Source organism: Triturus cristatus, chromosome 4_2 (assembly GCF_964204655.1).
Source record: "Triturus cristatus chromosome 4_2, aTriCri1.1, whole genome shotgun sequence".
Taxonomy (NCBI): Eukaryota; Metazoa; Chordata; class Amphibia; order Caudata; family Salamandridae; genus Triturus; species Triturus cristatus.
Genome location: NC_140586.1, coordinates 644,611,258 through 644,637,633, shown reverse-complemented (window position 1 = coordinate 644,637,633; position 26,376 = coordinate 644,611,258). Strand labels below are relative to the sequence as shown.

The following is a 26,376-nucleotide window of genomic DNA, read 5'->3' as shown; positions in this document are numbered from 1 at the left end:
CCAGAAGAACCATCTTAAGGAACTGAACATTTGAAACAGGCCTTAAAGAGGAAGAACAGCAAGTTCCTGACCTGTTCAGTGGTGTCCTCCTGGAGTCCTGACGTCGAGAAGCCTGGAGACCTGGGGCCTGAGGTAGAGAAGCGGCGCTGACAGAAAGCAGACGTCGTACCCGGAGCCGCCAGAGGTCGAGGTGAGGGCGCCGACAGAGGTCGTAGAGAGGCACCGGAGGTCGAGTGGAGAGTCACCAGAGGTCGAGTGAGGGCGCCGATGGAGGTCGTGGAGAGGCGCCGGAGGTCGAGTAAGGAGTCACCTGAGGTCGAGGTGAGGCGTCGACGGGGGAGTGAAGTCCGGCCACCGGAGACGCCGGAAACTGAGGTGAAGCGCGCCGGAGGTCGGGAGTGGAGATCACACTCCGGAGACACCCGGAAGCGGGGAGACCGTGTCCCTGCGACGCCGGAAGGCGACATCGAGTCGAGACCGCCCAGCGACATCGAGTCGAGACCGCCCAGCGACATCGAGTCGAGACCGCCCAGCGACATCGAGTCGAGACCGCCCAGCGACATCGAGTCGAGGCCGCCCAGCAACATCGATCCGGAGCCGCCTCACGGCGTCGACACGGTGCCGAGCGGAGCCGATCATCGTGAAAAGGGCAGTAAGTGGTAAAGGGGGTGTCTGAGGCCCCGTGGAGCCCTGAAAGACTATTCTAGGGGCTAGAGGGGTGTTAGAACCAGCCTGGGAGTGCCAGGGGTGAACTGAGACTGGTGCAGTGACATCTGTGTGCGGCTGTGTAGTTTGGAGGGCCAGATCTTTAGGTTACCCTTGTTCTGCCTCAGCTTAGGCCCCAGCCTTGACCAATCTAGGTGGGACACCCCCATGCCACCCAAATGACCACAAGCTGTGTATGGGCAAAGTAAGACCAAGTTACCTCATGAAAGTGATCTGATCTGTAACTTTCATTGATTGCTTTTCCTTATTTATTGAAGGTGCTTTATTTATTGTCTTCCACTAATTTATTCCTGCACTGTATTTATTGTCTGACTGTATTTATTTGCCGTCTGTATTTATTGCACATCTATTTATTCTTTGCTTAATGAGGACCTGAACCTATTTATTGAAATTCCAAAGTAGCATTGTTTATTTGACCTGCTCTTTTAAAGGAAAATCCTATTGTATTGTATTTATGTTCTGAAACCTGCAACTAAGAGAAAATAAGATAAAGACATATATATTTTCAACTTGTCTTCCATAATTTTTACGGTGTAGTGTCGTTTTTGGAACGGATGAGCGCATGGTTATTGTGAGGGTGTGACGTACGCTTAACACGGTGCCTGACCCCCAACCGCTCGAGCCAAGCTACCACGGTGCTGGGAACCTGGTGACTGCTAACCCGGTTGCCCGGTTTCCAACAGTGTTTTAACTGATTTACTGATTGAAATGTCACACAAATACTTTACACATTGCCTCTAAGTTTAGTGTGATGGCTCTGTGCCAAGCTACCAGTGGGTGCGCACAAGTTAATTTAGGGTTTCCCTGCCTTCTACCCTGACTATGATTGAAGTTGCTGCTTGACCAGGGCTCACACCCCAGCCAACCAGTAACCCAATTTCTAAAAAGGCTGAATAGGACAGTAGCCTTCCTCGCTCTGTCCGCAAAAATGGATTTCGCACTGTGCTGCAAGCAAACCAACAGAACTAGGCACTATCCAGAAACAGACTCATTTGAAAAGGTCATCAACGTCCCTCAGTAGCCGACATGGTTTGGCCCTCAAGCTACTCTCCTACTGTTTTTTAAGCACCCTGAAACAGAATAATAAATGTATTTGACCATAAGGGAAAACAATAGTTTGTGGCCAAAACAAGCCTTTCAATTTTAATCTATTGGCTTGTCTCTGTTCTGGCTACTGTGCTTACAATACATACACTTCAATGATGTTTTCATAACTTGTTTCATATTTGCTCTTTGTTAGTTCATTGGAATTACTCATTCATTAGAACATATGGATTCAAGGCTAACTCTGGTTGGAGAGGATTATTGCTAGACTTTGTACACTTTGTAAGATATCCTTGGCATAGAAACCCCTTATGTAAACACTTCACTCTTCCGAAGGAGTTTTGTGATTGTGACACCACTGCTAAAATGGCTCACAATAACAAGGACACTTTCTTTGTCATGGATCAGCTTACAATCAAATCTCTTCAAGGCAATTTTGTCTTATAACATAGCCACATTTTTAAAATATCTCAGTTCTTGGTAATTTTTTTTAAATAATTCAGCCTGATAGACATTTCACAGAAAAATGCAGTTGTTGGTGCAATTTTAATCTTCCAGTAGTCTTAAATGTATATACACATTTTCAATACTGTCTGGATTTTTTACTGTCCCATTAGATATGCCCATAATATCAGTATATTTTTCACATGTTGTTGCCTATATAAAGAGTATAGAAAAAATGACTAGCTGAAGGTGCAATGCATTTATCAGATGTCATCCAAGCACATCTGTGGATATACATATAGTTTTGTTCATTAATCTAAACAAGGAATTGCATTTGGTACAATGGCACATGCATTTTTATTTGCCACAAGATAGTTACTTTTTCACAAGCCGTTTTTATGCTCACCATTAGTGCATTTAATGACAGGGGATATCTGATGGGATACACAAGGTCCTTGACACTGCATCAACCATGCTCTGAATTCTTGCAGTGCCAGGTAAAATCAGATAAGTTATACTGTGCAGTCAATTCTTGCATCGCTAAGTGAAATAAGATGGCCTGCGTATAATCCTTACCATTGCATTATATCATATTGTGAGACCTTGCGGTGCCAGGTAAAAATGGGATGGGCCGCGTACAATCACACCCTAGCTGAGTGATTATTTAGTAACATTTCTATAGCAGTAGAATTCGTTGATTCTGCTTTTATGGAGGTATGTGCTGCTATAATTAATATCGATAAAAGCTGATGGCTTATCAATGAAACGTCTGCTAGTCACTTAATGCTGATTTCTGTCCCCGCCTCTTCCTCGGGGCCAGAAGATGGCTAATTACATGCAAATTGACCTGTGGTTCAGGGGTAGATGTGATTTGCCAGCTGGCCAACAGAGTAATTAACATGGCCTATCAGAATATATTTAAGAGTCTAACTGAATGTTGGCTCACGGAAATATCCAATGGTGAACGAATATTAAGACTTTTTATTCTTTGTTCAAGAATCATCATAGTCCAAGCCGTGTTCCACGGCAACATGCCGCTTCTTCAAAGCCAAAAAATACTTCACTACTGATGTTGTTTTACAAAGCCTAATGGGATCATTCAATAAAACAGTACAGGACAAAAGATAGCAGAGAAAAGAGATTGAAAGAATGTGAAAAAACAAGGTAATGATTAGTGAACTAAAATGATCATCATTTATACGATAAACACATCCTCTTTGGAAAAGACTAAACACGCTGCTAGGAAAGGAGAGAACATGGAGACACTGATCTCAAAATGTATTCTTGTGCAATACTAGAGTGACAAGAGTTATAACCACATGGGGATTTATTGACCCAGAACTGCATGAAAATGAATAGAGAAAAAAGGAAAAAAAAAATAATAGCGGGAAAGTTTACCCCAGGTGCTGAATTGATGGTGAGTGATTTCATAAGCACTTCTTATAAATCCTGTGTTTCATCCGCTAGTAAATATCAATATCATAATGACAGAAGAATATAGTTTTTATATATCAATGCTTAATTCATAGATAATACTTTAAAATCTACTACCTTTAGCAACATTTTAGGAAAGGCTTATCATATAACCTTTGCAGGCAGCATAGAAAGGAATGCCCTTTATTGTCAGCAAAGTGTTATGCAAGCTTGTATAAACCATATGGGTATAAGACACGATCAGAAATGTGTCGGGCCATCTGAATATCACCAAATGCATTTTATTTCCAGAATTCAAAATGCAAACCATTTTGCTCCTTTCACTTTTTATGATCTTATTTTCAGATGAAATTCAAACACAAAACGACACTGGCATGTTCGTGATTCTACCAATAATCGTTTTGTCATCATTTCTATTGGTAGCAGCCCTGCTGATATCCCATCATAGGTATGTAGACTGCATCAGTTTTCATGCAAATTATGTTTATTATTTTAATATTGTACAATTACAGTTTGAAACTTTGCAAATTTTCAGCGACATCAAGCATAGTTCATTGTGGCTTGAGAGTATAATATCAGATCAGAGTAACGTTATTATGTAAACGTAGGAAACACAATTTCGTAGATAAAATAACATATGCACCATTGTTGATCTCAGCCAATGCGAATTTATTTTGAAAACTTGTAAAATCAGTGTTCGTGATAAAGTTTGGAAGTTTATAGCATTGTTGTGACACTCCCTTCTAACGGAGGCTATAGCTATAAAAAAAGCTATAAAACTGCTATGAAAACTTGCAGTATTAAAACATTAAAAAAAATATTTGAGGGAAATTTCTCCTGCGGAAATGTTTTTTGTGCAAAACTCGGCTCTTTCGAAAATCGTGTGTAAAGTTCACAAATTTTGCAGCTTGTCAAAGCGTTGAAGTTGATCCTCAACTCTACTAGATGACTTCTAAGTTTGGAGATCACCAAATGCCGCACTCTCCAACGTTTCTCCAAATAGCATGATTTCAACCTCAAAATAAACCCTGGTTTAAGGAATGAGTATTATCTGCAATTTTATATAATGCAGACAGGGTCTGAATGCATCAGAGTCCTTTACAACAGTAGCATGATACAAGGGTACAGCAAGATACAGTTACAATAATTACATTCGGACATGTGCGTTGGTAGCTGCGACAAGACAGAAGCAGCCATTGGACAAGGGTCATACACAGTTCAAGCTACGATTGAGATGGTGGGGGTCACACAATGAAGGTAGAGTATTCGGTATGGTCGAAGTATGCTCAAACTACTATAAACGAAGTTACAAAGGAAATGGCGCGATACAGACGCGCCTGGCAAGAGGGGGAACAACCTTTACAATGCAACTTTTACAACGCACTACACTTACAACGCATTTTTTACAACGCACAATCCATTACAATGCATGACATTACAATGCAGGACACTACAACGCATTTTTAAAAATTACCTTTACAACGCATTCCATTACAACGCATACTACCATTACAACGCATACCATTACAACGCATAATATAGTAATTTTTACCCCTATACTATCCAACACTTACCCTACTATTGCACCCCCTGGAGTTAGAATAGTAATTTTTACCCCTATACTATCCAACACTTACTCTACTGTTGCACCCCCTGGAGTTAGAATAGTAATTTTTACCCCTATACTATCCAACACTTACCCTACTGTTGCACCCCCTGGAGTTAGAATAGTAATTTTTACCCCTATACTATCCAACACTTACTCTACTGTTGCACCCCCTGGAGTTAGAATAGTAATTTTTACCCCTATACTATCCAACACTTACCCTACTGTTGCACCCCCTGGAGTTAGAATAGTAATTTTTACCCCTATACTATCCAACACTTACTCTACTGTTGCACTCCCTGGAGTTAGAATAGTAATTTTTACCCCTATACTATCCAACACTTACCCTACTGTTGCATCCCCTGGAGTTAGAATAGTAATTTTTACCCCTATACTATCCAACACTTACCCTACTGTTGCACCTCCTGGAGTTAGAATAGTAATTTTTACCCCTATACTATCCAACACTTACCCTACTGTTGCACCCCCTGGAGTTAGAATAGTAATTTTTACCCCTATACTATCCAACACTTTCCCTACTGTTGCACCCCCTGGAGTTAGAATAGTAATTTTTACCCCTATACTATCCAACACTCACCCTACTGTTGCACCCCCTGGAGTTAGAATAGTAATTTTTACCCCTATACTATCTAATACTTACCTTAAATGCAATTTAATATTATGCGTTGTAATGGTATGCGTTGTAAAGGTAGTATGCGTTGTAATGGAAATGCGTTGTAAAGGTAGTTTTTAAAAATGCGTTGTAGTGTCCTGCGTTGTAATGTCATGCGTTGTAATGGATTGTGCGTTGTAAAAAATGCGTTGTAAGTGCATGCGTTGTAAAAGTGTGCGTTGTAACGACATACATCCGGCAAGAGAATACAAATCATTAAACATTGTAGGGCATATAAATCCCAGGTAATAAAGATAAAGAGAGTGTTGGTGATACCTGCCTTATTTCACCATCCACCATATGGAAAATCATTAATGAATTATGCTTAAATGATACATTTAAAACATATATCCCAAAAACTCATTCAGTGTGCGATCAGTTCACTGTCCTTTTCTCTAACTAGACTGGAAGCGATGGAGTTCACCAGGTTTACCAGTATCTGCCTTGGATACGACCAATCAGAGATTAATGTTTAAAAAAAGTGCTAGCTCACCTTTGGAAGGCTGTAGACTAAGAGTACTTAATCAAATGCATTTACAATCAGCTGAAATCATTCTACAATGCTGAAAAAAGTAGTTTTCTAAAAAACTGTAAGTTGACACCACAGATCTTTTAAGCCAATACCCAACTTACCCTACCTTTGTAACCTTCTAGAATAGAAGGTGAGAGGGCATCTCCAGGACTTTATTGTGAATAATAACACAGCAGACAACCACCAGACAGGCTTGAGCCCCTTTCACAGCATAGAGTCTGTCACAATCGCATTAACGGAGGAGATGTGGCCTAACGACTAGAGCTACAAAGCTTGCAACTGGGGACTAGGGTTCGAATCCTGACCTCAGCTCAATATCCCATGATTCTGGGTAAATCACATAGCCCCTCAGTAACTAAAAAATCTCAAAAGTTTGGCTCTCGTAATAAGTGCTCTGATGCTCTAGGACCAAGTTTATGTTGTATAAATCTGCAAAAACAAACGAAATAACTGGACAACCTCCAAATAATTGCAGATGCCTATTGTGACGAACCCTGATCTTTCTAGATCTGTCAGTGGCCTTTGACACCGTCTATCACAAGACTTTGTCTAACTGGCCATGGGTGTGTTGTAGTTCTAGACTTGCCCTGGACTGCTTTGACTCTTTTCTGTTAAATAGAACCCAGGCAATCGAATTTTATGTCTCAATGGAACCTCACTAGATTTGGGAACCACCCGGGTGCAGCGCCATTACCATTTATTCTTCACTCTTTACCTTCAACGATTTATAAAATTCCTCTGAACATGCAATATCCTCTTCTATAATCTTGCTCATGATTGTCTTCAAGCTCCCCCCCTCTACTACAGGATAACTCAATCATTTGTTTTGCTAACTTTCTGCTATGCGCTGTTGAATGTGCACAAATACCCTTTAGTTCAGTCCTATAAGGTTGGATGCTAGTGAGCCTGTGCACTGTCACTGACAGACCTAAAGAATTAGTTGACCTTGGTCTTATTCCAAAGCCATAAGATAAATTAGAAACCAATATGTAGGGGTGTGGATGGATTACAGTCTTTCGAAAGGACATTGGATAAAAAGCAGCTTTTTCCCTCTGATGCTGTTAAAGAATCTTATGTTTATTAAACTATCCTTTAGAAGTCTAGGTAATTTTTGAAGTGCGTACCTCGAATTACGACAGATCTACTAATACAATTTAAAATATGGTATAATGCTGTGGAAACAATCTGTATTGGAATGTGAATGTCTCTTTACCTATATGAGGCATGCAGTGGAGAAGTGTGGCTCACTGGTTAGAGGAGGCATACCCTGAAGCAGAGGTCAGACCCGGAACCAGGGTTCAATTCCCGACGCGGCAGGGTCTGAGCCCAAGTGTCCATGGACTCAATAATTCTCACTTCGGTGCCTACTCAAATCATGGGTTCACACTCTGCAACTCTGGGCAATAGCTTGCTTAATCTCCACTACGGCCCCCCCCCGCGGCGGGATGCCTGGCTTTCACCTTGGGGATGCCCAGTACGGGTTATCTCACAGGGAAAAGCCAGGACGGGTTCCCAATGCAAGTGCCGAGATGCCCAAGGATAAGTCGAGCGCAATATAAGAACACACATACATACATACATACATACATACATTGGTTTCCTGCTAAAAAACATATTCAATTGAAGGCTTCATATATGACCCACAATGCAATGCGCAGTTACAGGCCTACGCTCGTTCTAAGAAATACCCTGGGGCGGCTGGTGTTCAGGGGAGAGATGGGCTCCGCCCTGCCACACTTGGGGGATTAAAAAAATATGAGCTGGAACACCAAGCAGCTAGCAATAAATTGTGCTGGCTGCTCGGTGAACAAACATGGGCAAATCCGGGTTTTTCTTTGAGGGGGTGGGGGATGATGGCTCTTCTTGGCTCTGTTGTGCATGCTTTTGGCTGAGCGAAGATTTCTTCGACCTGGAGCCAGAAAGCAGAGCAGTAATGACACACAATTGGGCAGGATCTGTGTATCACTGCCTGAATACAGATTTTAATTTGGGCGAATTTCGTGTAGCCCAGGGAGGAGTCAGACGCTCCCCATTCATTCCAATGGTTGGGGGCAGGCCAGTCCAGCTTCAGGAAAGTAGTGGGGTGTGGCCGTGGCCTCTGCCTCTTCCTCAAGAGAGACCCAGTAACAGTTGTTGTTTAGAACAGTGATTGGTGTGGTGGGGTCTGGGGGAGGGCTCAAACCAGAATTTTCCAGTTTGTTTGGAATGTGTGTCAATGCCACGCTGTTTTCTGCACTCTGCAGTCACAACCGGAGCCCGGTGCGAGAGAACAATATTGAGCTCGTAGGATTGAGGTAGAGGCGAGCACGGAGCACCACTGACTAAGTAAATAATAAGTATTGTAACACACAGCCGAGTGACCTGACTAGACTAATGACGATGGCTGCAGCTTCAGCAGCTTGAATGAAAGCGTGCGTGACTAATTTAGAAGGAACACCGGCCGGGCCTTTCACATGCAGACTGCCAGTGAAGGGCCCGGCCAGTGTTGCTTCTACATTAGTCACGCTGAAGGCTGGAAAAGGGAAACGTCCTGCTTGCTTGACTGCTCCATAAACTGTACTCCACCCTGTGTTGTTGGCGCAGCTGGTCAGGGCCTGAATACATAAAAAATAAAAAATTCAGAGCACATCATGCCATGTTTGCTGCTGCCGGCAGGCTCTGTGTGAGATACAGCTATGTCTGTAATCAACCCTCACCCCTCTGTACCCTTTTCTTTAGTAAATGGAGAGGCTTGACCGGCTATCATAAGGACGATGGGCATAGACAGAAGGGCATAGGGGATCGTGGAACTACTGATCGGAGAGGCCTGCATCTTTGTGGGAGATCCACCCAGGTCCCGGATCTGGCAGCTGCTGTTGAGCCAAATAGGTGATCCTGGCTGTCCTCAGTGGACTCTGCTGACATTGTCCCAGTGCAATATATCAGCACCTCGTGAGCTTTATGGCAAGGATTATAACGTGATCAGCACGTACCAGAAGGATCTCTGCTGCAAAAGCAATAACCCACACAGCCTTCTATAGATATTACAAATCTCTGACTTACACGTTTGACATTGTGCTTTGCAGCAGGCACATTAACCCTCTGTGCTAGTTTACGATGGGCCATACCTGTGATTAGACTGGAAACAGATTTCTCCACAAGTGCATTAACCACCAGAGTTATCTTGCTGTTTTCATACCTTGAAACACGCTGGGTATACGACGATCTGTGCAGCAGGTGTCTTAACTTGTAAGATATTTTAAAATGCAATCTGTTTATGGTTAATCAGAAAAGGAAGTCAAGATTTCCTATATAATTTATCCTTGTTCTGATTTCTTTTGGGCAGAGCTTCTTTTTTGTTTAAAAATGAATCTGCAAGTTTACTTTCAGATTCCAATCCTCTTGCCTCCGACCCTCATGACTCTCTATGCGTATCTGCTGCTACCTCTTGACCACCAATTTGTGGGATTCCGGGGTATTTGTTTTCTCAGCCACACTCCCAACAGATGCACACTTAAGCCATGCTGTACCAAAATGTCAGTCAGTGCCATATTCTGACTGATCACTGGGAGCCAATGTTTTGCCAGTCTTTGTCTAATAAATGCTTCTTAGTAGTACGCAACTCCACGGCGAAAAGCACTTCTAGCCGGGAACCCAGACTCGCGGCGCTAAATGGAGTTACATAATATTGTTTTAGAAAGGAGTCGAGTGATGCGGCGTAGGTTGAGTGGAAGTTTGCAGCACAGGTGCAGAGTAAGACTGCAAATCGAACAGCCTGTCCTGGATACATATCCTCCAAAGAAGGGCTTGCAGAACAGTGACTGGTCCTGGTCAGCGGAGCCACGGGATTGATTTAGTTATTACAAAATCACGTAATCTCCTCGTAATCTCCTCGTGCCTAAGCATCAAGGATTGGGAACCGTCTCTCAGGGTTGCAGGTGGTTTTGGTTTCACCTGTGTGGTCCGGGGTAGAACTGAGATCAGAAAATGGGCCTGAGCACTGTGCAATCATACCCTGTAATCTTAAATGTGTATATAAAGGTTATTCCAAAGCCATCAGATAAATTAGAAACCAGTATGTAGGAGTGTGGATGGATTACAGTCTTTCCAAAGGACATCGGATAAAAACCAGCTTTTTTCATCTGATGCTGTTAAAGAATCTTTTGTTAATTAAACTATCCTTTAGAAGTCTAGGTAATTTTAGAAGTGCGTACATCGAATTCCGACAGATCTACTAATACAATTTAAAATATGGTATAATGCTGTGGAAACAATCTGTATTGGAATGTGCATGTCTCTTTATCTATATGAGGCATGCATTGGATTCCTGCTAAAAAACATATTCAATTGAAGGCTTCATATACGACCCACAATGCAATGCGCAATTAAAGGCCTTCGCTCATTCTAAGAAACACCCAGGGGCGGCTGGTGTTCAGGGGCGAGATGGGCTCCGCCCTGCCACCCTCGGGAGATTAAAAAAATATGAGCTGGAACAACAAGCAGCTAGCAATAAATTGTGCTGGCTGCTCGGTGGGCAAAAATGGGCAAATCCGGGTCTTTGAGGGGGTGGGGGATGATGGCTCTTCTTGGCTCTGTTGTGCATGCTTTTGGCTGAGCGAAGATTTCTTCGACCTGGAACCAGAAAGCAGAGCAGTGACGACACACAGGCGGGCAGGATCTGTGTATCACTGCCAGAATACAGCTTTTAATTTGGGCGAATTTCGTGTAGCCCAGGGAAGGCCACCTGTGTGGTCCGGAGTAGAACTGAGATCAGATAATGGGGCTGAGCACTGTGCAATCATACCCTGTAATCTTAAATGTGTATATAAAGGTGATGTATATGTAGTGGGAGTACTCAACTTTTAGGTAGTAGTACCATGACTTGGCAAATAACTTGACTAATAAATGAATAAACTAATAAATAAATGTGTCCTTAACTTGTGTTTGTTAGAACCGGCGGTCTCTAGTTGGCAGAGGTATACACTTCTGACAAATAGGGACCAACCAACTCTAGTCAGGGAAAGGGGATTACACACTCAGATAACCCCTGCTACCCCCTTGGTAGCTTGGCAGAGCAGACAGGCTTATCTCAGAGGCAGTGTGTTAAGCATTTATGACCACATACAGTAATAAAGTGAATACACTACAGATGGACACGACACCGAAGTTATTATAAAAATAGTATTTTTATATAAGGTTTAGCACAAGACCAAATAACGACAAAAATATACCACAGTCTTAATAAATACTCTTTGGAAGGAAAAATAATAGTTCAAATAAGGTTTCTTCTTGGCAAATAGTTCTTTAGCAAAGTATTCTTCTGAGCACAGTTCTTTGGCAACAATGTAACCCCCACAGGAGTCACACGACGTCGAGTCTACAAGATTCCCAAGGTTCGGCGTTGACCGCGAGGAGCGCTACGTCGAGCCTGGAGTTGCAACAGACCCCACAAGTACAGTACCTTGAGAAACGAAGAAAACGATGATCCACGGCGTCGAGGTCGGCGTCGATCGTGCCTCGGAGTCGGGTCAATCCGCAGCGGTGTCGAGGGATGTCGGGCCGGAGCAGCGCTCACGGCGTCGAGAAGGGCGTCGAGTCGATGCGATCAGCAGCGGCGTCGGGACGGGGTCGCTTGGAGGTGGAGCCGATACTCACTCCTCACTGGCGTTGATACCGGCGTCGAGACGGGGTCACTTGGAGCCGGGGCCGATACCCACTGCTCACTGGCGTTGCTGCTGGCGTCGAGACTGCAGATTTTCCCTTGTGTACTGGAAACAACACTTTCCAGCAATTCAGCAAATGGTGAAGTCCTTTGGCCCTGTGACTTCGGCAGGAGACTGGCACTCTTCCAGTCCTTGGAGATTTCCTAGCAAGTGTTCAGAGAGTACACACCAAGTTCCTCTCTCCTTGTTCCTTGGCAAAAATAAAGAAGCAGCTTTCAGGTTCCTCCACAGCAAAACAGCACTCTGGCAGAAAGGGGAGGCAAGTCCTTAGATCAGCAGGCTTCTTGTCCTTGGTACAGGTTTCCTTGTCAGAAGTGATCTCAGTTCTTGGTGCAGGGGTCCTTCTCTTATACCCCTTTTTCCCTTTGTTCCCTTTGTCCAAGCAGGGCGATTCCCACCATCTCAGGTTTGTTGTGGGTGTTGCCAGGCAGAGGCACCTGGCCTATTCACTGAGCAGGGCAGAGTCCTCAGCCGCCCAGCAGGAGGCGGAGCCAGTATTGTCACTGGCAGGAGCAGGGCTATCAGTCGCCCAGCAGGAGGCGGAGCCAGTATTGTGTCAGGCAGGGCAGGCTACTCTTCCCTCACTCTACGTGTAAACGCCCCATTCACCCCACACTGACTCACTCAGACCTCTGGAGCCACCCAGCCCCTGACACACACACCAAACCAGCAGAGACCGGTAGATAGTTGGACAAGAAAATAGCCACTTTCTAAAAGTGCTATTTTCAAACATAGAATTTAAAAACCATTCATCCTAAAGGGTGTGTTATTAAATTCTGAGTTCAGGGATACTAAACTCGACTTGCTACCATGCTCCCTGAGTCAGATAGATTATAATGGAGTTAATAATCAGTCTGCCCAGTCTGGCCTATTGGAGGCAGGTAGCCCTTCAATAGTGAAAAACGAAAATGGCTGTAATTCACTATTAGGTCATGCCGCACACATCAGGGCATGACCTACCTTTTACCAACAATGCACCCTGCCCTAGGGCCTACCATAGAGGTGTCTGAAATGTGGCAAAGTGAAGGTTCAGAGACTGGTAAGTGGGTTTCCTTACCAAGTCGACATGGCAGTCAGGGACTGCACGCAGGCGCCGCGGTGGCAGGCCTGAGACACATTTTGTACGCTGCTTCTGTGGGTGGCACAACCAGTGCTGCAAGCCCACCAGCAGCAGTTAACTTACACGCCCTTGGCACGCTCAGTGCACTAGACTAGGGTCTGAACAGTAAGTCAACCAAGCCAATCATGGTAACACCAATCAATGTAACAATTTAACATAGGGAGCACTTGCACTGTGGCACTGATCAGCAGTGGCACAGTGCCCAAAGCAATAATCCAGCAAAAACATCGTAAACAGAGGAGGCAAACAGAAAAAAATGGAGGAGAGACTCATGCCAATGATGCCAGGTCTAACACGTGTCCCCTCCAGCTGAAATGTGGGGAGAACTACCCTCCACCCAGGGAGTCCTCATCACTAAGGCGGAAAAATCTGGACAGACCATCAGCATTGGCGTGATCTGTACCAGGGCGGTGTTCCACCGTAAAGTCCATCCCCTGTAGGGAAATGGACCACCTCAACAGCTTTGGGTTCTCACCCCTCATCTGCATTAACCATCTGAGGGGCCTGTGGTCTGTCTGAACCCGGAAGTGAGTCCCAAACAGGTAGGGTCTTAGCTTCTTCAGCGCCCAGACCACAGCAAATGCCTCACGCTCTATCGCACTCCACCTTTGTTCCCTGGGAAGTAACCTCCGGCTGATGAAGGCTACAGGTAAGTCTAGGCCCTCCTCATTCATCTGTGCTAGAACAGCCCCCACACCATGCTCTGAAGCGTCTGTCTGGACAATGAATTCTTTTGAAAAGTCGGGTGCCTGGAGGACCGGTGCTGTACACATTGCAGTTTTCAGGGTGTCAAAGGCGTTCTGACAGGCGTCAGTCCAGATCACAAGTCTCGGCTGCTTCCTGGAAGTCAGCGAGGTCAAGGGGTGCACAATGTTGCCATACCCCTTGACAAACCTCCTGTAGTAACCCGTGAGACCCAGGAAGGCTCTCACCTGAGTCTGGGTTTTGGGCGGTTCCCAAGCCAGGATGGTATCTATCTTGGGTTGCAGGGGGGCCACCTTGCCGCTCCCTACTTGGTGCCCCAAGTACACCACTGAACCCTGCCCAATCTGGCACTTACTAGCCTTGATTGTGAGGCCTGCTCTGCGCAGGGCCAACAACACTTCCTGGAGGTGGCGCAAGTGTTCCTCCCAGCTGGCGCTGAACACTGCTATATCGTCCAGGTAGGCGGCGCTGAAATCTTCCAGCCCGGCCAGTACCTGGTTAACCAACCTCTGGAATGTGGCAGGGGCATTCTTCATCCCAAAGGGCATCACACGGAACTGGTAGTGCCCATCTGGTGTGGAGAATGCAGACCTCTCTTTTGCCCCATCAGTCAAGGCGATCTGCCAGTACCCAGACGTTAGATCAAACGTACTAAGGTACCGGGCAGCCCCCAACCGATCGATGAGCTCATCAGCTCTGGGGATGGGGTGTGCGTCAGTCTTGGTGACCGAATTGAGTCCTCGGTAATCCACACAGAACCGAAGTTCTGGTGAAGCACCAGGCGCTGCAGCCTTTGGGACCAAGACCACTGGGCTGGCCCAAGGACTGCTAGAGGACTCAACCACCCCTAAGGCAAACATCTTGGAGACCTCCTCCTTGATATATGCTCTGACCTTTTCAGTCACCCTGTAGGCCTTGTGCCTCACAGGAGTGCTGTCCCCAGTGTCCACGTCATGGACACACCACTGAGTGACACCAGGGATTAAGGAGAACAGATCAGGGAATTGTACCAACAGATGGCGACAATCTTGCTGCTGCTCAGGGGTCAGCGTGTCAGAGAGGACAACACCATCCACTGACCCATCTTTTTCTTTTGCACACAGGAGGTCAGGAAGAGGCTCACTCTCCTCCTCCATCCCAGCATCTGTGGCAAGGAGCATGCCCACTTCGGACCTTTCTAAGTGGGGCTTTAACCGGTTGACATGCAGGACCCTTAAGGGGTTCCTGGGAGACTTCAAGTCCACCAAGTAGGTGACATCGCTCTTTTTCTCCACAACCTCAAATGGTCCAGTCCACCTGTCCTTGAGCGCACAAGGTTCCACAGGGGCCATGACCCAAACTTTCTGACCAGGTTGAAGCTCAACCAGAGTGGCATTCTGATCGTACCACCGCTTCATCTCTTCCTGGCTGGCCTCCAGATTTGCCTGAGCAAGATCTCTGAAGCGCCGAGTCTGGTTCCTAAAGGCCAGCATGTAACTATATACATCCTGGGGAGGTTTCCTGGGAGATTGCTCCCAGCCTTCTTTGACCAGACTCAAAGGTCCTCTTACCGGGTGACCATACAAAAGCTCAAAGGGGCTGAACCCTAGAGACTTCTGTGGCACCTCACGGTAAGCAAACAGCAGGCATGGCAAGAGGACGTCCCATTTACGCCTCATTGGTTCTTCAAGACCCATGATCATGCCTTTTAGGGTCCGGTTGAATCTCTCAACCAGCCCATTACCTTGAGGGTGGTAAGGAGTGGTAAACTTGTAGGTTACCCCACACTCCTTCCACAGAGACTTCATATAATTCGAAATGAAGTTGGTGCCCCGGTCTGACACCACCTCTCTGGGGAACCCCATGCGGGAGAAAACACCCATCAGTGCCCGTCCCACCACGGGGGCCGTCACTGTTCGGAGAGGGATGGCTTCCGGGTACCGGGTGGCATGGTCCACCAAGACCAGGATAAACCTGTTGCCCATGGCTGTCTTGGGGTCCAGTGGCCCCACAATGTCAATTCCCACTCGCTCAAAGGGGGTACTGACGACGGGAAAAGGTTGGTGGGGAGCCTTCTGCTTCCGCCCACTTTTCCCACTTGCCTGGCAAGTTTGACAGGTCCTACAATGGATATCTGAATCCCTTCTCATCTGGGGCCAATAAAAATGGGTGACAAGCCTGTCATAGGTCTTGTCCTGCCCCAGATGTCCAGCTAACGGAACGTCATGAGCCAACCCCAGTAGGAAGGCTCTGAAGCGCTGGGGTACCACCAGCACACGGGCTGACCCAGGTTCAGCAGCCTTAGGCTCGCTATACAGGAGGTCGTTCTCCCAGTAGACCCAATGCGATCCTGACTGATCACCTGTCGTTTGGGCTGAGGCCTGCTGCCTCATACCCACAAGAGAAGGGCACACTTTCTGTTCAGCACAAAATTCCTCCCTGGAGGGACCACCATCCTGCTGCCAATGGGTCAGCTCGGGCAGGTCTCCCAGTTCGGCCACTTGTTCTCCTGTCGGTTCCAGGGCATCCCCCTCAGGGTCTGCTCCCTCCTGGACCGCGGGAACGATGGGGGACGGTTTCCCGCGCCCCCTGCCTCTTCTCTTCACTGTTGGGACCTGGGCCATACTTTCAGGCTCCGGGCCCCCATCAACACCCTTACTGACTGACATGGACCGGGTGGTCGCACACACCCACTCAGGCAGACCCAACATTTCCAGATGCGCTTTTCTCTCCACCTTAGCCCAAGGGGAGTCCTCCAAATCATTGCCCAAGAGACAATCAACAGGCATGGCGGGCCTCACAGCAACCTGAAGAGTACCTGAGACCCCCCCCCACTCAAAGGGAAATTGAGCTACCTCACACTGACTCTGTGAGTTGTCAGCAGCTACAATGGGGTAGAATGCATGAGGGACCACCTGCTCTCTGGACACCAAGTGACACTTGACAGCTGTCACACTCGCTCCGGTGTCTCTGAGAGCTTCCACCCTATGGCCATTAATGGTCACCCACTGCCTATATTTCTTAGTGTTACTAGGCAGAGGGGTTGGAGGGACCATTTCCACGTCTCCTAAAGAGACCAGGGACATTTCTGCGGGACCCCACCCACCGGGGGCACCCATCTCCTCCCCTCCCAGGGCTACTCTCGCTACCTGACGAGGGGGTGCACGCGGCGGTGCATTCGAATCCTTCATGGGACACTGGGGATCATAATAACGGTGTCCCACCTGCTTACAGGCATAGCAGGTCATGGGGCCCCTGTGAACAGGTTTACCTGTCGGGGCCTCTGGCTTCTTTACAGGGGGAGGCTGGGAACCCTTCCCTTGGTTCCCTTGGGGACTACTTTGGGGCCCTTTCTGAAACTCCCTCTGTTTACCCCTGTCCCCCCCCACTCTTCTGCTGGGGACCCTGCCCACCTTTGGCCGAGTCTCCCACTGGACCCTTGTGGACCCTGGTACTGACCCAGCGGTCCGCCTCCTCAGCAAGTTTTCTAGGGTTAGATAGCTTGCTATCAACAAGGTGCTGGCGTAGCTCTGGAAAACAGTTATTAGACAAGTGCTCCCAAGCAAACAAATCATAAAGAGCATCATAACTATCAACCTTGCTACCCTTTATCCAACCATCCATGGTTCTGCAGAAAAAAGACACATATTCAACCCACGTAGTACCAGGCAACTTCTTACATTCTCTAAAGGTTTGTCTGTACTTTTCTGGAGTTAAGCCATATCTCAGCATTAAAGCATCTTTCATATGAGTATAAGACATCCTATCCTCAGCAGGAAGGCTCAACAAGGTATCTCTCCCCTCGTTTGTAAAGCGGCTCCACAACCCCGTTCCCCAATCCTTCTCAGGGACCCGGTGGGCCAACAATGCTAACTCATACGCTTTAAACCATTGGCTAATATCTTCATTCTTACTGTAATCCTTGATCACATCTTTAGGAAAATAAAACCTACTTTCTGCAGGCACAGATGGAGTGCTGCCACCAGAGGGATTCAACTCTAAACTCTTAGTTTTAAGCTCCATCTCCCTCACCATCTTCTCACGTTCAAACGCTAATTTCTCTCTCTCAAAATCTAATCTTTTGCTCTCCATTTCAGCTTCTCTCTTGCTTCTCGCATTCTCTAATTCCAACTGCCCTCCTAATTTAAGTTTTGCCATTTCTAACTTGTACCCCCTCTCCTTCTCCCTGTCTTCTAATTCTTCGGGGGAAAGGCTCCTAGAGGACGCACTACTGCCTGGAGATGACACTGGCCCACCTGTGGGCTCTTCCTCTTCTTCTTCCTCTTCCGGTACCACCACCGGATCAGAGGGATTTCTGGCCTCTAACCAGGCCTTCAGCGCTTTGAGGAAGCCCTCTTTCTTTGAGACACCTGTGGTAGGAACTTTAAACTGCTTGCAAAATCCTTTTAGATCTTTTAGCGTGTAGGAATCTATCTTCTCCTTATCGAATTCCCCCACAACATTCTCCACAGGTGTAGCAGCTCCGGCATTCTCCATGGTCAAAACTGGCAGTGTTTAGAAAAATCAGATCCAGGAAAGCGGAGAACAAAAATAGGATATCCTACCAAAACAGATTGTGGCTGCGTTATGGTCTGCTTTCACTATGTAGCGTACACTAATCACTGCACATGAGTCATAAATGCAAAGTTCAAATCCTCACCGCTGACCACCAATGTTAGAACCGGCGGTCTCTAGTTGGCAGAGGTATACACTTCTGACAAATAGGGACCAACCAACTCTAGTCAGGGAAAGGGGATTACACACTCAGATAACCCCTGCTACCCCCTTGGTAGCTTGGCAGAGCAGACAGGCTTATCTCAGAGGCAGTGTGTTAAGCATTTATGACCACATACAGTAATAAAGTGAATACACTACAGATGGACACGACCCCGAAGTTATTATAAAAATAGTATTTTTATATAAGGTTTAGCACAAGACCAAATAACGACAAAAATATACCACAGTCTTAATAAATACTCTTTGGAAGGAAAAATAATAGTTCAAATAAGGTTTCTTCTTGGCAAATAGTTCTTTAGCAAAGTATTCTTCTGAGCACAGTTCTTTGGCAACAATGTAACCCCCACAGGAGTCACACGACGTCGAGTCTACAAGATTCCCAAGGTTCGGCGTTGACCGCGAGGAGCGCTACGTCGAGCCTGGAGTTGCAACAGAGCCCACAAGTACAGTACCTTGAGAAACGAAGAAAACGATGATCCACGGCGTCGAGGTCGGCGTCGATCGTGCCTCGGAGTCGGGTCAATCCGCAGCGGTGTCGAGGGATGTCGGGCCGGAGCAGCGGTCACGGCGTCGAGAAGGGCGTCGAGTCGATGCGATCAGCAGCGGCGTCGGGACGGGGTCGCTTGGAGGTGGAGCCGATACTCACTCCTCACTGGCGTTGATACCGGCGTCGAGACGGGGTCACTTGGAGCCGGGGCCGATACCCACTGCTCACTGGCGTTGCTGCTGGCGTCGAGACTGCAGATTTTCCCTTGTGTACTGGAAACAACACTTTCCAGCAATTCAGCAAATGGTGAAGTCCTTTGGCCCTGTGACTTCGGCAGGAGACTGGCACTCTTCCAGTCCTTGGAGATTTCCTAGCAAGTGTTCAGAGAGTACACACCAAGTTCCTCTCTCCTTGTTCCTTGGCAAAAATAAAGAAGCAGCTTTCAGGTTCCTCCACAGCAAAACAGCACTCTGGCAGAAAGGGGAGGCAAGTCCTTAGATCAGCAGGCTTCTTGTCCTTGGTACAGGTTTCCTTGTCAGAAGTGATCTCAGTTCTTGGTGCAGGGGTCCTTCTCTTATACCCCTTTTTCCCTTTGTTCCCTTTGTCCAAGCAGGGCGATTCCCACCATCTCAGGTTTGTTGTGGGTGTTGCCAGGCAGAGGCACCTGGCCTATTCACTGAGCAGGGCAGAGTCCTCAGCCGCCCAGCAGGAGGCGGAGCCAGTATTGTCACTGGCAGGAGCAGGGCTATCAGTCGCCCAGCAGGAGGCGGAGCCAGTATTGTGTCAGGCAGGGCAGGCTACTCTTCCCTCACTCTACGTGTAAACGCCCCATTCACCCCACACTGACTCACTCAGACCTCTGGAGCCACCCAGCCCCTGACACACACACCAAACCAGCAGAGACCGGTAGATAGTTGGACAAGAAAATAGCCACTTTCTAAAAGTGCTATTTTCAAACATAGAATTTAAAAACCATTCATCCTAAAGGGTGTGTTATTAAATTCTGAGTTCAGGGATACTAAACTCGACTTGCTACCATGCTCCCTGAGTCAGATAGATTATAATGGAGTTAATAATCAGTCTGCCCAGTCTGGCCTATTGGAGGCAGGTAGCCCTTCAATAGTGAAAAACGAAAATGGCTGTAATTCACTATTAGGTCATGCCGCACACATCAGGGCATGACCTACCTTTTACCAACAATGCACCCTGCCCTAGGGCCTACCATAGAGGTGTCTGAAATGTGGCAAAGTGAAGGTTCAGAGACTGGTAAGTGGGTTTCCTTACCAAGTCGACATGGCAGTCAGAGACTGCACGCAGGCGCCGCGGTGGCAGGCCTGAGACACATTTTGTACGCTGCTTCTGTGGGTGGCACAACCAGTGCTGCAAGCCCACCAGCAGCAGTTAACTTACACGCCCTTGGCACGCTCAGTGCACTAGACTAGGGTCTGAACAGTAAGTCAACCAAGCCAATCATGGTAACACCAATCAATGTAACAATTTAACATAGGGAGCACTTGCACTGTGGCACTGATCAGCAGTGGCACAGTGCCCAAAGCAATAATCCAGCAAAAACATCGTAAACAGAGGAGGCAAACAGAAAAAAATGGAGGAGAGACTCATGCCAATGATGCCAGGTCTAACAGTGTTCATAAAAAGCACCAAGTTTGATGATTACGTGCAGGTGCTGAGAATTGGAAACCACTGGTTTAAATTTAGCACTGGTGTTGAGTGATCCATAGCAAATGAAATGAAAAGAAGGTATAGGCTACATTTCCACATGAATCCACACCTTTGAACAGTAGGCAGCACACAAATCTCTGCACGGGATGGGTGCATTCACCCGCTGAGCTGTATTGCTGGAAATGGTTGGATGTGGACTTGTGATGTGCAAGTATTGTGCACACACATCTCAGCATCAGGGAAAATTAACAATCGAGCTCTCATGCCGGGACTGGTCTTTGCAACCTGCCAGTAAATTGGGTGGGATCTGACGGACTCCGGTTTCAGAAGGATAGCGTGGCGGGTCAGTGCCCCTACCGTAGAGGTCTGTGTGACCTGCAGCCCGCAGGATCCACTTTCCAGAGAGTAACGGAGGGTTGATCTCCCTGCTGCAGAGGCCGGAGGGGGGATCTAATGGTCATGGAGGGTTATTGCACCTGCTACAGAGGTCTGTGGGTGATCTACTGGTTACAGGATCCACTCCCAGGAGTGTAAAATAAGGTTAATGCACCGGTTGCAGAGGTCTGTGGGTGATATACTGGTTACAGGATCCACTCCCAGGAATGTAACGGAAGGTTAATGCACCTGCTGCAGAGGTCTGTGGGTGAGCTGCTGCTCACAGAGGATTATTTTACCAGTGGAAATATGACCATATCTTGAGTGGCACAGTGCAAGGTGCAGACTAAAGGGTTTTATTTTTGTTTTTGAATTTGTTGGCAATATTAACTTATACATATCAAGAACTTTTTACCGCAACATTTTTAATATTTATATATTGATGGCAATTTATGTGTTTAGCAGGCTAGAATAGGTACAGTTTTTGGTAATAAAATCTGGCATCCAGGAAGGGTGTACAATAATCCACGTATTTTCTACAATGTCCTGGACATCAAGTATGAAATTGAAGGAATGACTGGGTATTTGAAATTTTCTTGCAGTAATGGATAGAAAGACAAAAGTTCCAGCATGACAATTAGCCACACTATGTAATTCTTATTACTTATCTGAACTAATTTTTACAAGAGAGGAATTGTGTGGGTGGAACAATTGTATTGCAGCTGTGAAAAATACTTTGCTAGCAGTTTTATGGATGAGCCAAAAATCGGTGTTGAGAGATATAACGTTTATTCAAGGAAGCATGGAGACCAGTATGTTTCTACCTAGAGGATTTTAGCTAGAAGCTGCAAATCTGAAAACTGCTACGATCAGTATTCGAGGGACCACATTGTTACAAACTGTTTTTCAAAGAAAGTACATGACAGACTTCTGTACTACAACTATTACGATTGGAAAAAGAGTAGAAAGGTGCATAATTAAAAAATAATTCTGCACAAGGGTTGTCTGGTGATCGGAAATTGACTGTACATGCGAATGGGAATGTTGTGAAGAAAGACAAGAAGGAAATTAACGGGCCCAGCTCCCAAAGCTCCAGGCCTTGCTTGTTCCATCCCCTGCTGGCCCCCTGTCCTGCTTCCATTGCCTCAGTCCTCCGCCAGTCAGTATGCTGGAAGGTGTAAGGGCTGGGTTGCCCAAGTCAGTAAGTTCTGAACTATCACACTATGATGAGGCAATTATTATGCCTGCGTGTGACACGGCCCTCAACAATCATTGTACCCATAGCTATGGGATCACACAGACACACTCACGTGCACAAATACAGGCATGCTTTCTCACACACATATTCTCACATGCATGCAAGACCTGTTGTCCACTCAACTTAACTGGAAAGTGGCTTTGCTGATACAGGATTTGCAGTGTTTCTGTGAAAATACCACAGGGTGTCATCGGCTCCCAGGGTGCAGGAAGTAAGTGTGGGAGTCAGTCACTAGAGAGGAGCTGCAATTCCACCTAAGAAAAGCAACATTGCACAAGGCCATCAGCGGTCTGGGATTGGAGAAATGCAACCAGCAGCTTTCTGCAGCGGTGGCCCCCAGCAGGAGAGTTCAGGGCAGATGTGGATGTGGGCAAATCCTTCTAATCTAAAACAAATCAAGGATGAACTGCAATCCTGGTATAGATCTCTTTCACAATCTAATTTTTAAAGTATTTGCAATGTACGGTGTTACCAATGTTATGAGCCTTGATGACTTCATCAACCAATACATTAAAGACACAGAGATGTGTTACCGGTAGAAAACACTTAGAGGGCCTGTTTCCATTGGTTGGTGTGCTTGGCTTGGGGGTCATTTTGCAAGCAGACCAGTTAGAGGACTGGGCACATTTTTTATATGTTTCTAATATTTTCTTCTCAACTGTTCTTTAAAATGCTATATTTGGACACCCTGTTTGCAACAATTTGCATTAAATAGGTGGAGTAAAAGCCACCATTTGAATCAACTTTTTGCATATTTTGCAGTTCGGGCTCACTCGCTTCGCTCGCTCGCTCGTTATACGACGATTCAATTCTTCGCCTCACCACTTTCAAAATCCACCAGCCGCCCCTGGAAATACCAGCCAATAAGGAACCTAAAATTGTCAGACAAAGAATTGCTTGACCTTTCTAGATATCACAAGGATAAATAGGGAGGCGCAGATTTTCATTGTGTACATCTGAACCGTGGAACTTGCTTCCCCTTGCTGTGAATTGAATTGAACATGTTAACCTTTCCAAGCAAAGCCTGAGCACTCATTTATTCTGCTGAGCCACATTTTCTGGTTTTATACAATAGTTTGAACCTTCAACTTCTGCAGTTACCTCTTAGAGTCTAATGAGTGTGTCAGCAGTGGACGGCGCATACTATATAAACTCAGTAACATGACATAAAAACAACTGTTTCAAGCTAAAAGATTACACATTTTCTTTGATTGCAAACTAACTATTTTTACCACCAGGATTGCAATTAATGGAATTTGTTTAATTTTGTGCAACCTACATGAGCTGCAATTTTCGTATTTATGTTGTCAACCCTAAAAAATTACATAGTTTAGACAATTAATAAAGCAATGTATACACACTAAAATATTTTCTAAAATTTACTTACAGGATGAAAAAAATGTTCTGGGAGGATGTACCGAACCCCAAAAATTGTTCTTGGGCCCAGGGAGTAAACTTTCAAAAGGTTTGTGTAGATCTCTCTAATGCAGCTATCTCAAATAAAATTATGACTCAGGCATATATTTTGTTTTGTTACCATCTGTTTTCTTTAGTGTTGTGGGAAAGATATTGTCTACTAGTGCATGTTGTTATGTGAAGTATTGATTGTAATTTGCCAGCCTTAAAGCACAGGGGACATCATTTCAGAAAGCAAAGCACTGCCAGCGAGCTTAGTCATATTTTGTGTTGGCTCTGAAACATCAGAAGCCAACAACCTGAGATACCAAAGTGACATTTGGAACTAGAATTCAATTAAACCACTTTTCTGTATGAATAATCTTCATATTAAGCAAGAGATGACTGCCATCATTTATAGATGCATTGTTATGTTCAAATATTAACACCATCCTCTTTCTCTGAGCAACTTTACGGAGAAATATGCATGCTTAGAAATATGTATTCATCAAAAGTTACTTTAATCTTCCTTAATGATGAGAAAATAGCTGTGACCAACCCTACTGTCTGCCATCATGACTTTGATACTGGGACAAGATATAATGTTATAAGGTTGTTGTTTAACTTAATATACTCCTTACACTTACATTCAGCTCACAAGCCTCCATTATTAGATTCTGATTCTAGGATCTGCGGTAAAACCAGGGACCTGGAAATATTCCCCCCAGGAGACTGCGGCTGATGAAAATGACTGAAATCACTAAGGGAAATCGCAGGGATGAATGGGGAACAGGCGGGTAGGGGGAATGAATTGGATACAATGGTTTCCTCATTTCTCATAGATTCTAAGGGTACAGTTTGAATGCCTGGTATTCTGCACCCTCAGAGTTAACCAGAACCCCAGTATCATTACCTTCGGTGGTGCAGAACTAACAATGCAGCATCTGGTGCTTGCATAATGTAGCCCAGAGTGGTAAAGATGTGGGAATTTGTATGATAGAGGTGCAGGGAGGATTAAGCAGCAGGAAGCTTGTATAAGAGAGGTGTAAGTTTGTCTCGTATAGATGTTATACGCCTCACTCGTCCTCTAACTTCACACAATCTCTTATCTGTTTTTCTTAATTTTCTCTGTTTACCGATTCCTGTAGTGGCTCTTTGTTGTCACTCTGTATATATTTCATTATCTTGCCTCTCATTTATACTTTCCTCTACTTATCCTTTTTAAACTCTATTGTTCCTATTCCAAAATAATTTCTTCTTAGATGTTTCTGTCTCTATCGCTAATTTTATGTTCTCATAATGCTTAGTGAAATGTGCCTCTCTTGACTTTTTGAAGTAATGTGATGCCACTAAAGATGTGAAAATATTCGAAGAGAAGCAAACACTTGAAATAATAGTGTGGACTAATTGTTATGATGTTTATCGTGGTGTGGTTCAAAAGTGACCCAGAAAGGCAAGATCTATCTGAGCACTCAAAGTGCCACCCTAGTACCAATTTTGGGGGTACCAAAAGAATCTGGTTAAAATGTATTTTGAGCTCTCTGACCAAACAAGAGGAAACAACTGAATCAAACTGGAAAGAATAGATCTCAATGGTAGAAGGACTGTATGACAGCATTAGACCCTGGTCTCAACTTTCTCTGAAATGAGCTTAAAAAGGTTTATACTCCAGCACACAATTTCTGCTCTCAAACCATTTGGAGATTGCAGCCAGATCACGGCTAAGGCTTGAGATGATCTGTTTGGCAGCAGAATAAGATAATCAATATGCTAGTACTGAAGCAACATAGGAGCTAAAAAGCACCAGACTTATGGAGGGTCCCCATATGAGCAATGACAAGTAGAAGTAAAACCACTGGCTAATGAAATCAAGTCAAGGCCCTGTCTTAGATGCCTCTTCTGAAGAGTGTCAAGAGCAGAATACAAAGGTCAAAAGTGATGAAGGCAACCAGTGATCTAAAATGATTAAAACTAAGGTATCACAATATGCATTTTCCCCACAGGCCATCCTGAATAGGGATTATGACATAGTCTATGCCCTAAGCAGAGCAAATATCCCCCTGAGGAAGATCAAGAACATTAAAATTATTGCATATGATTAGTAATTTCCACAGAAGTGGTGGGAAGCAAAATAAAAATCATTTTTGACTTTAGGGCAATCCACAGGCCATTCAACAACTGGGAAATAGAATGTTTGAATCAGCATGACAACTTTAATGTCACGAGAACAGTCCGAGACGTAAAAAGATGGGAAATCTTTCTGATGCTTAGTATTACGCAGTGCAAAATTGATCTAGAAACTCTGAAATAAGACAGAGCAGGACAAATAAGAGATTAAAGGGGAACTCCTAGAAGTCTTACATGTTGTCACTTCACTTAAATTAACAATGCAGAAGGTACAAAGATTTGACAGACACTGTCGCAGCACGCCTTAATTATTAAAAGTGCACAATTCAGAAACGTCTAATTAAGGTTTCCA

At 45.4% G+C, this 26,376-nt stretch overlaps 1 protein-coding gene across 1 annotated transcript in view; it reads left to right on the top strand.

Moving 5' to 3' along the window:
• Window positions 1-26,376, top strand: part of LEPR (leptin receptor) — a 943,611-nt gene that overhangs the window by 897,338 nt on the left and 19,897 nt on the right. Inside the window, exons 17-18 of the mRNA XM_085602358.1 lie at window positions 3,994-4,096; window positions 23,892-23,967. Coding sequence (XP_085458484.1) covers window positions 3,994-4,096; window positions 23,892-23,967 — 179 coding nt within the window. The remainder of the gene's footprint in view (window positions 1-3,993; window positions 4,097-23,891; window positions 23,968-26,376) is intronic.